General features: G+C 46.4%; 1 protein-coding gene across 1 annotated transcript in view; it reads left to right on the forward strand.

Annotated features, from left to right (window-relative positions):
• Positions 1–14,266, forward strand: part of LOC135395963 (uncharacterized) — a 372,855-nt gene that overhangs the window by 14,634 nt on the left and 343,955 nt on the right. The window contains exon 3 of the mRNA XM_064627047.1: positions 8,478–8,538. Within this exon, the coding sequence (XP_064483117.1) occupies positions 8,478–8,538 (61 nt within the window). The remainder of the gene's footprint in view (positions 1–8,477; positions 8,539–14,266) is intronic.

Here is a 14,266-nt window from a genome sequence, read left to right on the forward strand (position 1 = left end):
GCAGTGAAACCTCTGCAAATCCCCCCGTTAATATGACAATTCCGCATTATGACCAAAATTTTCGGGAACGACCATGGTCATAACGATGATTCGCAGTAATTGACAGTTGTTTTACACTTAAGGTTATATTATTATTATTATTATATTATTATTATTATTATTATTATTATTATTATTATTAAGGCATTATGTGTGGCGACATGCTGCACGTGCTGTAGGCGGACGCATCTTGCGCTTCGTCTTTTCTTTTTATCTAACGACGCGGGTAATACGGGTGTCTGTACTGAAACATCATCTTATGCAGCTGCAAGTTGTAGTGACACATCCCAAGCAGCACAATGTACTGAAAGCCGAGTGCAATAGGGGTGGACGGGTAGGTGGAAGGCCTTGAACAGACTCTTGAAACTAAGGAACATTGATAAGACACATACCGTCCACCCCTATTGCACTCGACTTTCGGTACATTGTGCTGCTTTGGATAGCTTATGCTAGCAACACCCCCTGTTGACGATATACAAGGACTTTTATATGAAAGTACTGATGTTCTGAGGCTGGAATAACATAGAAGGGACAAATACATACAAAGCCTCAATTTGCCTAAGAAATTAACGATGAATCCGCAATGAATGACGGCACGAATAACGGCAATCCAGAAGATGTGGGTTCGAGTCCTACAGCTGGCTAACCTTTTCAGTGACTTTCATCCTTCATCAAACACTTTTATGTTGCGCGGAAGCGTCTATATGTTCGTATAGACGTTAGTTCATTGAAGCTTGCATGGAGGAGGCGTACGCCCCTTCCTAGTATACGAGCATAACTGTTGTTCCAAAGCCGGCCACAAGTCCAAAATTTTGACCCAAAGGGGGCGCATGCCCCTTTTTTTTCCCTTCTCAGATTGAAAGCGATAGAAACGTTACCGCGCGCGACAGTTCGGCGACAGTCCTGTCCGACGTGCACTTTCTTTTTCAGATTGCGTGGCAGCAGGATTGCTTCGGAAATAGGGATCGGGTTCGTGTTTGACTTTCGCCGCGCTCCAGGACGCGTATAAAGTTGTCAAATATTCGCACCACCGAAAACTATATATCTCGCTACTCGACGGCCAATCTTCCTCCGGCGATCTCATATTGACCGTTGCCTCTCAAAGGTTGGAATAACCCCGCGGGGCATTGGCATGCCTTTGCTTGTCAACACGAACTGTCAACTCGTTGCCGGCGAGCGACTTCCGGTAGCGGAGTGGTTCTGTGCGGAAATGACGCCACCGTGATGAACGGTTCAAGATGAAGACGTATGGCGTGAGGGCGTGCAGGCTGCATTTAACATGGAACCGCTTTTAGCGGGGACTTTCCTGTAATCGGCGTCGAGACGCTGCTTGCATAGCTACCGTCCCGGGGGAGATGGGCTCGTTAAGGGGATCGGAACGGTAGTCCCTCGGTGACAGCCGCATAATTGGGGATCATGGTTAAGGCAAACGTGGAGCTGTTGGACTTCGAGGATCTAAGGGTTGGAGAGTTTTTAACGGGCGCTGCGATAGACATATCAGAAACAAACAACAACTATTTGGTAAAGAAAACTTATGTTTCGTGTTTCGAAATGATGCTCGAGATCATTATAACAAAACATTCCTAAAAAAAAGTGGCAAAGGGGAATAATTAATGACTGACTTTCATCGCTAGCGGTCTCTCTTCTGTGACGTGATTGTTGCGAGGAAGGCAGGGCGTACGCTCTTTTTTTTGCGCGGGGTCTGCACATTTTGTCGAAAGCGCGGTCACCCCACTTTTGTTACGAATCAGATTGTTTTTCTTTTCCTTTTTTTTCTTTTTAAGAAATATTTAAAATCCTAACAAAAACACGCAGGAATTTAATTTATTACACGCAGAGATATTTTTAGGGAGGCGCGGAGAGGGCAAAATTGAAAGGAAAAGTAAAGATAGTGATCTTTCCAGAAACGTCGTTATTCGAGTCGTAGCGCTGTGTTTGCTTTACTGCAGTGCACTTTTGTCTGACTGGCAAAGCACGCTTTACAGGCGCGTAAGTCTGTCATTACAGATCTGACACAACGCGATAAGAGCCTCAGTAACCACCCCTGTAAGACATTACTCACATAAAAGCTGGTCACGGTCTTTTTTTTCTTTTTTCGTGGAGATAGGTAGGAGTTTATTGCCCCGGAAAGGTAAAAAGACCGTGATATATTGGGTTCTTAGTCGCTGTCCGCCATACACTTTTGCTAGTATCATGAATAAACCGAACGCTTTTCGCGGAACCGCGTGAAGAACGGACGAAAGAAAGAACAGCTTGGAATTGCAACCCGTCCGTTTATAGCCTTACACGAGATATCGTTTTCTAGTGGAGCATTTGCTGACTACTCTCCTCGTTTTATCCTAAATTATTTTTCGAGGGCCGAAAGGCAACGAAATGAGAACACGAGCCTCCAGAGCTTTTAAGTAATTAGCTACGGTCTCTGCTCCTTGAATGGAAGCACCTGCTACGCACAACAGAAAGAAAATGAACTTGCCTAGGAATGCTGGCCCAATTAAAGGCAGTCAAGCAAAAAGCCCAAATGCCTTCCTCAATTTGTACCCGTACAAAATGCCGCAAAGAAAAGAGCTTCGCCCCTCTCCGCTAGTGAAACCTGCATGCATGCAAGTGGAAATATCGCTCTTTAAAGAAGCAGCGAAAGCCCTCTCCATAAATGCCATAGTGCCATGGGATACACAATAGGACACACGCCAGTAATTCATATCAATATCGTCATTTGGTCCAGTTCCTTGTCGGTAGTACATACATCGTTTAAGTTGAAAAAAAAAAAAGCTACTTGCGGCGCACTTACTCTCTAAGTGACGTGAACATCACTCGTTCGCTTACGAGCGTTCTGAATGAGGTGAGGGGTTTCTAGAGGGTGAAAGACCCTCCTCCCCTCTCTCTTTCTCGCTAGAGGTCAGCCACGATAATCGTTCTTTCGCGAGAGCTCACGTTATTTGTTGCATAACCCGCCGCAGTCAAAACCGAATGATATATGAAGATCGCGGGTTCGATACCGGCCGAGGACAGTAACAATGGGGGGGGGGAGGTAAATATTGTTTTTCAGCACCGTGTGTCGGAGATTTCCGGAGCACGTCGAAAGAACCTTAGGTGGTCTAAATTATTCGCAGTCCTACAACCTGCGGCACGTGCAGCGTGTCTCCACACAAATGTAGGCTAACACACCTTACGTGTAAATCTGCTCCAAACATTTGTGGAGAGACAGAAAACCGCGTAGATACAGGCAAGCTGCTGGAGGAACTCGGTAGTAAAAAAAAAAAAAAAAAAAAGCCTGGGCATGAGCAAAAACAACGAACACGAACGAACGAAAGACACGAGACAACACGAACACAATAGTTCAAAACATTGGGCTGTTGACAAATGACAATTTCGCTATGATTTTTTTTGTGGCGTGTCCTAGTGTGTAACAACAACTTTATTGTGATATGATGAATTTCTACTGTGTATCCTTCAACGTATATTACGGAGAATCTATTTATCTTTATCTTTGTTTCACTTCAAACACCGTACGTTATTTCGCGAAGTTTTCCATAACGCGCGATACGTTTTGCGACGTGTAGCTATACATATACACAGCACAAAATAGGAAACTCAGATTTGTTACTCGTGTATACTTTATCTCCATTTGCGTGTAGTCCTGTTTGAGATGCTTCCTTTGCCGGAACTTCAGTGAACGTGAACCGCGTTTTCTTTTCTTTTTTTTCTTCAACAGCGTGACTAAGCTGAACATTGTATTAATTCTTTTCTACCCACATATATTTCTTTTGATTGATATCTCGAGTCTGTATATCGATAAATGGAGCGAACGAACAATATCCTGCCAAGCTTTTCGAACAATTTCGGAGTCCGCGAAGAGAATTTCGAACGATTTTTCATTCCGAGCATTGTAAAAATATTTATCGTAAAAGGACGCATATTTTTCTTCCCCCGATGGTGGGGAGCTGTCAAAAGTGTGTCGTGACTGGCCGTAATCCCCGCAGTTCCTCCGGTATGCGTGTAAGGATCCACTTAATCTTTTACAGCTCGTGGCCAGCCTGAATTTTACTTTTCATCCTTTTTGATGGCGACGTGCCATAATTATTTAACTTACCCTTTATATAGCGGGAATGGCGGTAAAACGCTCGCCGTAATTACCGGGCGCAACGAAGCCTCGCCGCTGCTGCGATCAAGTGACCAGTTGTTTGAAGCGGTTAAGCAGATGAGCGTCATGGTGCTGAAACGGTCTGAAAAATATATGCCATCGACACACCAATATACAGGTAACAATACCCTTGACTCTGAAGAATAGATATTTAAAAGGAAAACGACGCATCTTTTAAGTTATCTTCAATGCCGCGAAGCAATTCTCGAGTCGAACTATATGGCAGTCGTCGAAAGAGTCAGACAGCACCTGGAGGCTTGCGTGTTGTGTTCGTATGTTGTGTATTTCAGCCTCAGGACCGCTACTTCCCATCAGATTTCTCCAGTGTTTTCGGCTGACATAGTGTCCACGTGACAAGTACGCGCAGGGTCGACGAAGTTCAAAGATGAACCGAGCCCCGGTCGCTTAAAAGCTAAAAACCTTCAGCGGAACTCCGGGAACCCACATCCCGTCATTTCCCAAGCAGCGCCAAGTAGCGAAGGTTCATGTGCATGGGGGCGGCTGGCAGGTGGCCTTATCAGCGCGGTGCTTTAATTCACTGTCTCTTACACACACACAGAGAGAAAAAAGACACGAACACCTTAAACTACCCAACTGGCCCTATGCACCCACTTTGTGCTACATGGGTATAGGTGCACAAACCCCGTAAGAGTCCACATTTCTCGTGTTAAACGATTAAAAGAACGAAAAACCGAGAGACACGGGACACTAAACAAACACGAAAAAGTTCTCAAGCTCTTGGAGTACTTTTGAGAACTTCATCGTGTTTTTCTACGTGTCCCGTGCCTCTCGGTTTTTCGTTCTTTTAATCATCACGCGCCAGTTAGTCTGCGCCCTCTCCCTCTTGCAGCGTTAAAGGCAAGCGTGGCTTTGTCTGTACAATCAGGCGCATATCGCTTCTTTAGCATCTATCTGACGTCGTACTTTACGTAACCCTGGAACAGGACTCTCCGCTCGAGAGAGACTGTCCTTCCGTTTTTTCTTTCGCGCTCCTCAGTTGAGCGAATGTACTACGCGGTGGCTCTCCTAAGAGGAAGGCTTCTTAGTGTAGCCTCTTTGTGTTTGCCGTCCATTTGGCTGCTCCTAATGAAAGGCGTGAACCAATCGCCCCCGGTGCTTTTAGGCCTCTCTCGGGGATCCCTGTTGGACGGGGGCCGCGCAACTCTTCGCTGCACACACATATACACTCTGCGACCTTATTGCTAAACTTTTAATTTGGAACCACTTCGTACACGTGGGAGTTGACCGTGTACGTGTCCGCTTCGTTCCCTCGTCTATACAATAAACGGCGGTGATTGGTTGAATGAATGAAATTGCGAAATTTGAAAGGAACCAAAGTGGAGCTTGGATTAGCATTGAACGCGAAGACTGGGTGTTATTATTGGTATTCACCGAGAGTGTTACAGTACAAAGCGTTGGAGAAGCTACTAAATGTCGAACTGCCGTCGACTAACTATTAAAGTGGTCACGGCAGAATATGTTAGATACGAGGATATTGAGGAAAAAAAAAATGTTTTTCTACGTTTCTACGTGTTGTAATTGCCAAGATACAAACTCTGGAGCTAAGTTCCGCCGCGTCGGACCCTTAGCCATCCTCATTGGTTGTCGCACGCACGTGACCTCTCCGACCACACTTCCGGTACTCACTCTCCAACCGCATGTTTCGGTATTGGCTGCGCCGATTTTCTGCGCTATGTCTATAACGTGCTCCCATTGCTGTAAAACTAACCAACCTCATCTAACCCTGTACCTGAGCTGAGCCTTTTTGTGTGTTGTGCTCTGCGTCCCCCTACGGACGTCTCGAGATCATCATCGCGGAGTAAACTAATGCCCGGAACCTCATCCAACCTCATCCTCATCTAATAATCTACCTCATCCTACCTGCGTTAGTCTTGACATTGCTCACTACAAGTGTGGCCGCGACCACCACCACCACCACCACCGCTGTAAAACTTCGGATGCAGGTTCACATAAGTCCGTCTCTCCCACAGCCCAGTATCTGTCCACGTGTGGACAGATGTTGTGCTATCATGGAGTAATAATAATAATAATAATAATAAATGAAATAGTTTCTCTGTGGCATTATTGAAAAATAGTTGACTGAAATGACCGAGGCGTAGCTGGTTGGAGCACCGTTGCGGGCACTTGCGCTTTTTAAAAACCCAAAAGTTCAAAGCCTATACTTCAGAAATGCCGCTAACAACGTAAGAGCAGGGAATTTGAGGAAACGGCGTGAGAGATCTGACTGGAGCCCAGCCTTTGTGGGATCTGATTGGAGGCGCCTAGGAAGGATGCTCGTTAAAATGACACGCTGCTCTTAATCTGCATGAAGGACGACAAAGGATTTCCGGACCCCTTTTGTCGGGAGCACGTCTAACTCTATGCAAGAGTTCAAATGTCATCTCTCTCTCTCTCTCTCTCTCTCTCTCTGGGCCAACGCGGTATTGTGGAAGCTCAAAAAAGAACGTGGACCAGCTGATACCTGCTTCTGAGTCTAGCGGAGGGTGCAGAACTAGGGTTGCCACCTTTCATAGTGAAAAATACCGGCTGAGGGAGAGGAGGTGGAATAGAGGGAAAGGGGGAAAGGCTCGCGGGAAAGGGAAGTGAGTGAGGGGTGGAAGAGTACACACAGAACCCAAGAGAGATAGAGCTCAAGACAATACGAGGAGACGTGTTCCTGTGTGTAATAATAATAATAATAATAATAATAATAATAATAATAATAATAATAATAACGAGTAACTAAGGAAACACATGGTGACTGCACGGAGTTGGGTCTGTGCTCCAGATTTATTCAAGCTGTAGTGGAATGTTGAAGGGAAGAGCTCACAAAAGCCCATATGAAAGGTCTTGAGCCACAAATACCGGCAAAAGGCTGCCGGTATCACCTTCCTACCGGCAACCGGCAGAGCGAGCAAATAACCGGCCGTGCCGGTATAATACCGGCCTGGTGGCAACCCTATGCAGAACAGAAGTACACGCGTTTATGGCGAACTTGCTCCAAATGGGTCGCAGTTGAAGCTCTTCACTTTTTTGTTGCTAATCCTCGCTAGCATCGCGATGCAACTCTGGCTATGTGTGCCGTTCAGACGCGTGGGCAGATGGAGAGACAATAAGATACGATAAGATAATAAGATAATACGAGGAATGAGCGTGACACGGGGTGGGGTGTTCACTTAACCCTCATAATTGTTTCTTTCGAAGAACATTAGTGAACATCGGAACATATCTAGGTGTAGAATCTTTGTAATTGTGCTCAACTTAACTGGCTGCCTACTTTACAACCTTAATTAAAATTGATCACCGTGTAGACTCCCAAGACGAGAAAAGCCTGGGCCGAGCCTGGCGACGAAAGACGGACGGAAGAGTTATTTTCCTTCCAAGCTCAGGCGTTTGTCACCAAATTGCGTGTGCTTGTGCCAGATTACCTTGAGACAGAAGTGCTTCTGTCGTAACTTGTCGATTTGCCCTCGCTAGAAATGGTAGTATTTCTATTAATCCGAGCAACGATTTATGACCTCCCTGTTGATTACAAGCCGGGCCACTTTGTTTATTGGCCTTTATCACTAATAAGGGTTGTATTTTCGCGAAATTTGCGGAATATGCGCGTCCTTTTATAAAAAAAACTCGCCCTTATAGAAACCATTTCCGCTTCGAGAGCCTTCGGACTACTCGAAACGAATAAAGCTAACGCGCGGGGTCGCATTAGCGTGGAACCCACATCGATACGAAGTAACATATCTTGATATAATGCGTAGGCGTTAGGACCTCGAATGGACGTTTCGAATCCTCGCCGGATCGATAACGGGGACGCCGTGTAATGCGATGCCGGGGACATACAACATTCATGAAGCTTATTTATCGTCCAGGCGCTTTGATAGATGGTCAACCGGGCTTCTCTTATCGCCGTCACTCGCTCTTTCTTTAGTGGGTGCTGTTACACAGCCCAAGGCTCTGAGTAAGAGGGACCGTTTGACATCCGCAGGCTCTCGTGTTGCGCACTCTCGCACGCCGTCGCTCTCCATGCAGATTAGCCTCGCTGGCAGATCACGGAGGACAATGCCTGTCCGACGTAATGGCGAGGCAACGGTCGGACAGAAAAAAAAAGAAAGAAGTGGAAAGGGCTTATCGAGGATGGCGGAGTCTAGTTGCGATGGCTCGGATACACCGACGCTATGCTGTTAACGCAGTAAACTATGTTAATAATAATCGTGCTCGAGAAGTATGTGACGTACTGTCAACTAGACCAATCTGGGATACGCAGTGAGGTAAACATTTCTTTTTCCTTTTTCCGCAGGTCACGTCGATAGGCCAGTGTCACGTAACTGCTCCCGTTGAACTACTCGTAGTTTCTCGAGGTAAGTACTGAGAGGCACATGCTTGAACGTAATCCACAAAGTGAAGGCACGGAAATCCTCCCAATAACGCTCCCGTGGCTTAGTGGCTGGGAGGTGACGCGGGATCGAATTTCGGCGCCGTCTCCGGGTTTACCTCAGACGTTGCAGGGCCAGTGTTGTACGTAGCGACGTTACTAGTAGCGGCGCTACCGTATCCGTTACTTTTTTCGGTAGCGGAGTAGAGATCGCGCTACTTTTTTAAACTGGTAACGAAAGAAGTACTTCCGCTACAAATTTGCGGTAGCGCAATCTTTGAGCGCTCATTCTGGGAAGACCGGGCAAATAGCCAAAAGGAGGGCACAGGAGGCCGTTATCTTGCAAAGATGTGTCCTCCACGTGTTCCCTATTTGGGATGAACGTTCTTGAAGATTTGGTGCATTGTGGGAGTTGTCTGCAAACTGACGTCACTCCATTCTGGAGCCGTCCTAGCTAGCTATGAGTCATGACATTCCACATGACATTGCACCACGTACGCTTAGGTGCTTGACAGTTGCCATTTCTTGTCCGCTGCAATGGAGGGACCATGGCCTGCTACAGTACAAAACAGTAGCGTGGTGTTCAGATGTCTACTATGCGCCTCGGTGGGAAAGCTTTATATGTGCGTCAAGGAAGTCAACGTCCAATTTGAAAAAGCACACCATGGTATGTTTACTAAAATCTCATTCCGGGCAATGCGAGTTCTTTTTGTGACAAAGCTGTTGAGCCTTTTATCGGTAGACTTGCTTTGTGCTTTATTTGCTTTAGAGGAAGAGAAAAAGATATGCAGGATACCGGGTAGGCTTTAGTGAATCTGTAAAAAAACGGTTTTCAAAATTTTAGCCTTCAGGCAAACTACGTGTAACCTCCATTGAACGTCGATTTATTATTTTGAGATATTGTTTTATTTTATTTATTATTTTAAGACGTTTGAAGTACGTCATCAACGATACTTTTTGTTTCGTTCCTAAAAAGTATCGCATGAAGTATCGCGTTACTTTTTACGGGTAACGGTAGCGGTATTCCGCTACTTTTAGGTACGTGTAACGATATCGGGATTTCGTTACTTTTTGCTCAGGTAGCGCGTATCGGTATTGCGCTACCTTTTTAGGGTAGCGGGTACAACACTGTGCAGGGCAAATGACCAGGACGCCCCTGGTGGTGGCGGTGAAAAGGCTTGCCGTTGTTGGCCTCGCAGAGGTGGGCAACGTCACGACTGACGCCTATACTGCGGGAATGTGCGTCCTGGGCCGACTTCTAAGGGAACTGTGCCCATATATGTCTGAAGGCGTCTGAGGAAAACACAGGAAAAACCTCAGTCAGGACACCGGGATTCTAACCGGGGTGACATGGCGTGACATGGCCAGCACGCTAACCACTGAGCCACCCGAATAGGATGCCATCACACCGGCAGGCCGACGAACCAACCACTACGCAAGTTGTGTGACGTCCATTGAATGATGCGCTATTTGACGCACAATATACAAAATAGGGCTTGCACGTGAAAGCGATAGCCAATCACCCCTTGGCGCTGCAAGTATGCAAGACTCTTGATGGAGCATCTTATAGACGACGTCTTTCTTCCGTGTACCTCACGCAGAGGAGTGCGTTTCCATGGCGACCTAACGTATAAGAGAATGGATGGTTTCGTGGGGGAGACATTATTTGTTGTCCCACCCAAGCAAGAGTGAAAGATTGTCTTGAGATGGGAGTCGGTCCCGGGTCCTGTAAACCAGCTGTATAAGAACAGCATAGTATTCGAGGAACGCTGTTCACTTTGGCCATTCGAAGAGAGGGACTAAATGCTGACACCGAAGGTAGTTGGCCTAAAATTGGAGGATATCTTTCTCGATAAGTGGTTTTCGATCATCATCTTGCCAGACGCCGCTATACTGTTTCGTGCGTCTAGGGTCAACTTCTTACGGAACTGTACGCTTGTCTGAAAGCGTCCAAGGAGACCCGGGCCAAATAGATAGTCGGATTCTATCCCGGGTGCTCGTCCTGACGAGGAATGAGCCACGGGTGTATAACCCCGGAACAGCGACCGTTGTAGACATCGCTGACGAAATGGTACAGCTCCGGTCAACCTTAATAATAACGCTGGAAAAAAAATTCCGTCTCATCTCCCGGAGCGATAACGGCCACCCTTGGGACACTGGGGGAATGTTAAGTGAACAAAAACCTCGCGTTAAACTAACGGAATAATTTTGTTCAATTAAGATTTCCTCATGGCCCTAAGGGTTGCTGTAATCGCGCTCCGCAACGTTGTTAACTTTGACAGGAGCTGTACCTTCGTTCATGATGCTGTACTGACCGCAGGGCGTATTTACGCATTAGTATCGTTGTTTCTGGGTGGGAGGACCTCGATATTCCCGGCTGCGAATTGAAATTCCCGGTTTCGTAACATGGATAATGAAGGAGAGTGCTCGATTGCTTCGTATGATAATATATGCCGCGTTTAAAAATCCGATATATCACTATTTAACCGGTCAAATTCGCGGGTTTTCGATGTCTGTGCAAATCGTTTTAGCGAACGAAAGCCACATTTTAGCGGCCGTTAGGTTTAGGAGTGCGGCCACGACGAAACAGCACGTTGGTTAGTTTATTATTAGTTTAGTCGTATTTATAAGTTCAGTATTTGCATTTCTATGTCCAGGTTAGTCTAAGTTCCCTGTTGGCATTTTCCCGCGCTCGACTGTGCATTGAATAGTCAGATAACATTTACTTCCACCAGTTTATTTTGCATCGGGGGTTTCGATCAGTTTATTTCGTGATACACCCTTCTGGGTTATCTTTACTGCTTACAAGTTTTTCGGGTGCCCATCGAGGTTGTACAGCTTCGCAAATCTGGAGCGGCTTCGTTGTTACCTCTGTGGTGCCCGATCTGCATCGATAACGACGATAATCATCTTCACGCTCCTCATGGTCAGTGCTCGAACATTAAATCATCCCTTGTTTCTCGGCCTTCTTCCTGTGAATTTACTTCCACAGTTGGTGACCAGACTCTGAACATCCATCTGTAGCCATTCCTATTGACGGTCTCCAAAATGTCGCACTCCCTCTCGCATCCAGGAACCCGTGCGGCGCAACGCCTCGTCTGTGCTCGGTACATCTGCGACTACGTTCTACCGTCAAAACAGACTTACGTTCCGTAGTCTTCGGCCCACCCCGACTCGTACGTCATCGGCACCCACGCCGTTTACGTTCGAGGACATCCATGCAGCTACTCATGTTTTCCTACGAAACGACGCCCCCCTCCCCTCCCCTTACAGCGACCATACTACGAACCCTGTAAGACACCGTGGTAATTGAACGCTTGAAGCTGATCCCCACGATGTTCCCTTACCTATCGTTACCTTTCTTACAGTCCTTCGATACCACAAACTACACCTGCACCGCTCCCGCGCGAAGACCACTGGAAGTCTACTGTATATGTTCAGGTAGGGGGGGCTCCTGTGGTGCCTCATCTGCATCGATATAACAACGATTATCCTCCACACGCTCCTCATGCGCGAAGCACAATCATCAAAACTCACTTGTCGAATCATCACTTGTTTCTCGGCCTTCTTCCTGTGTGGAGCCTCCGAGTTTAGTTCTCTCGCCTGGAGCTCTTGCAAATGACCCGGCAATGACGCGTGGCAAGTTGCGCCGTCCTGTTGAATGCAGCCTCGATGCCGCTCAGTGCCATTTAGTTGATCAACGAATTTCATGAAATCGCGTCGGTGTTCACAGTTCCGTCGAACAAGAAAGCTCCTCACTGCGCGCATCAGCGCTTCGTGACACTTGAAGCTTCCGGGGCTCTTGCGAAAGTATAATAATTGGGAGTAAGATTCACACGTAAGGGTACGGTCCTCCCACAATTGTGTGGGCGAAAACAAAACGCCTGCGAAAGCAAAACTGATAATACGATGCATTCCCACGCAAAGGATAACTTGCCATCCTGGCTTTTTAGTAAGCGCTCGTCCCTTCGCTCTTGATGTGATCCAGGCTGGTGATTCAGCTAGAAAGTAGTCTATGAAGCTAAGATGGGCGTCCTTTGTCGAGCATGGGTTTTCCAAAATTGATCGAAGCGGTCTGTCCACTGTCAGGCGTAAGCGGGAAGACTATGTACGTCGCCCCGCTGATGGGCGGTGGTCCAGATGACGTACACGTTTAGCTAGACGAGATGTTGGGATGAAGGAACCAGTCAGCAGGGCGAGTTTAAGAAAGGCAAAGCAGAGGTTTATTAGGGCTTTTGAGTGGTAAAGGACAGAATTAAAGAGTTCATGGAAGGTGGTTACTCGTCGAAGATGCCCGATGAACTCCCGGGGCTTGCGCGGTGCTTCTTGCCTTGACGTGTTGCTGCCACGATGGTGCTGGTGATGGGATGGGTGTGCTTAGGTGATGGTGATAGCGCTGTTGCTCACACCACGTAGCCCACGGGACACCAGACATTGAGGTTTGTGCGGTTGCACATCGAAGGTACTATATGACCGTTCTACACGCTAAGAACAGATATAAAGACAAGCGCGGCACTTCAACTGTTTACTGAACAAAATTTTGCGAGACATTTATACGCACGAAAGCGAGTGTAATTTTCCTATCAGTGCTGATCGCGCCCATCCAGTGAATATACTTTCTTTGTTGTTCCTGGATAAAGCACTGATAGATAAGAAATTGTTAGTGTCCTCATGTACTTACGTGGGTAATAGATCTTGTATTTTTTTTTTTTTCAAAATTTAGTAGAAGTGGCGCGCTTCTGTGTTACTGTTACTTTTCTCTAGCACTGTTAAATGTATCGTGTTTAAGTTCTTAGTTCGAATTCCACTTTCCTGGTGCATTACAAACTAGCCAAAGCGACCAAAGGGTGCGTACAGCAAAATGATGTAAAGCACATTCCCAGACGCGTTTGCCTCTCCTGCGTTAGGTAGTTTCACACGAACTGAAATTTTATTTCTACAGCGGCGCATGCCACGCTAGTGCACGATAATTTATTACACGGATCCACAGTTGTGGGTGTCCACATTTTTCTTCACATATCAATTCTATTCCAACGTATTAGCCGTCTTACAGAACAATGCAAGAAGATATTTTCGCCAGAGCTCGTGCGATGATGAAATTATAAACGAGGTTATTGTTCCTTTCTTCAAATCGACTTCGCTATTATCCATTTATATTGAGTAGCTCAGAACTCGGGGGACTTCGTACAGTTTCTCTGACGTTATTGCGCCAAAAAACATCAAACATCAAACTTCGTGCAGTTTATATAATAATCTATTGCCTACGTTCCTGAAAGAGAACAGAGAAAATGCAGCATGCCGACCATATTCTATTTTACGATTGCAGCAACGAAGACGGACGGATGATTATGCAAGTCGGAATTCATTAGCAGTCCGCTATATCTCTACGTTGATCCCTATTTATACCTTTCGTAATATCTTTCGTATAACCAGTATTGCGTAAGACTTAGCTATGTTATGCAAGTGAAAAGCCGAATATTTAGCGTTATCGTTGCTCTGTACCGGTCATCACAATTCTAGACGCGAACGCTTGTGTACATAGTAATTTTTCGAGTCCAATACTGCAATAAACCCTGGACTGGTCTTTGTATCATAGCCAGCCTTGTACCATAGCCACCCATATAGGAGGCTATGTTTGTACCCTCTCCGCTTGCGAAGTAAGATTAAACGGTGAATAACCCGTACACCCTACTCCTTCATGCATGCATGCATCT

The sequence above is a fragment of the Ornithodoros turicata genome, chromosome 5, assembly GCF_037126465.1.
Source record: "Ornithodoros turicata isolate Travis chromosome 5, ASM3712646v1, whole genome shotgun sequence".
In the NCBI taxonomy this organism is placed as follows: Eukaryota; Metazoa; Arthropoda; class Arachnida; order Ixodida; family Argasidae; genus Ornithodoros; species Ornithodoros turicata.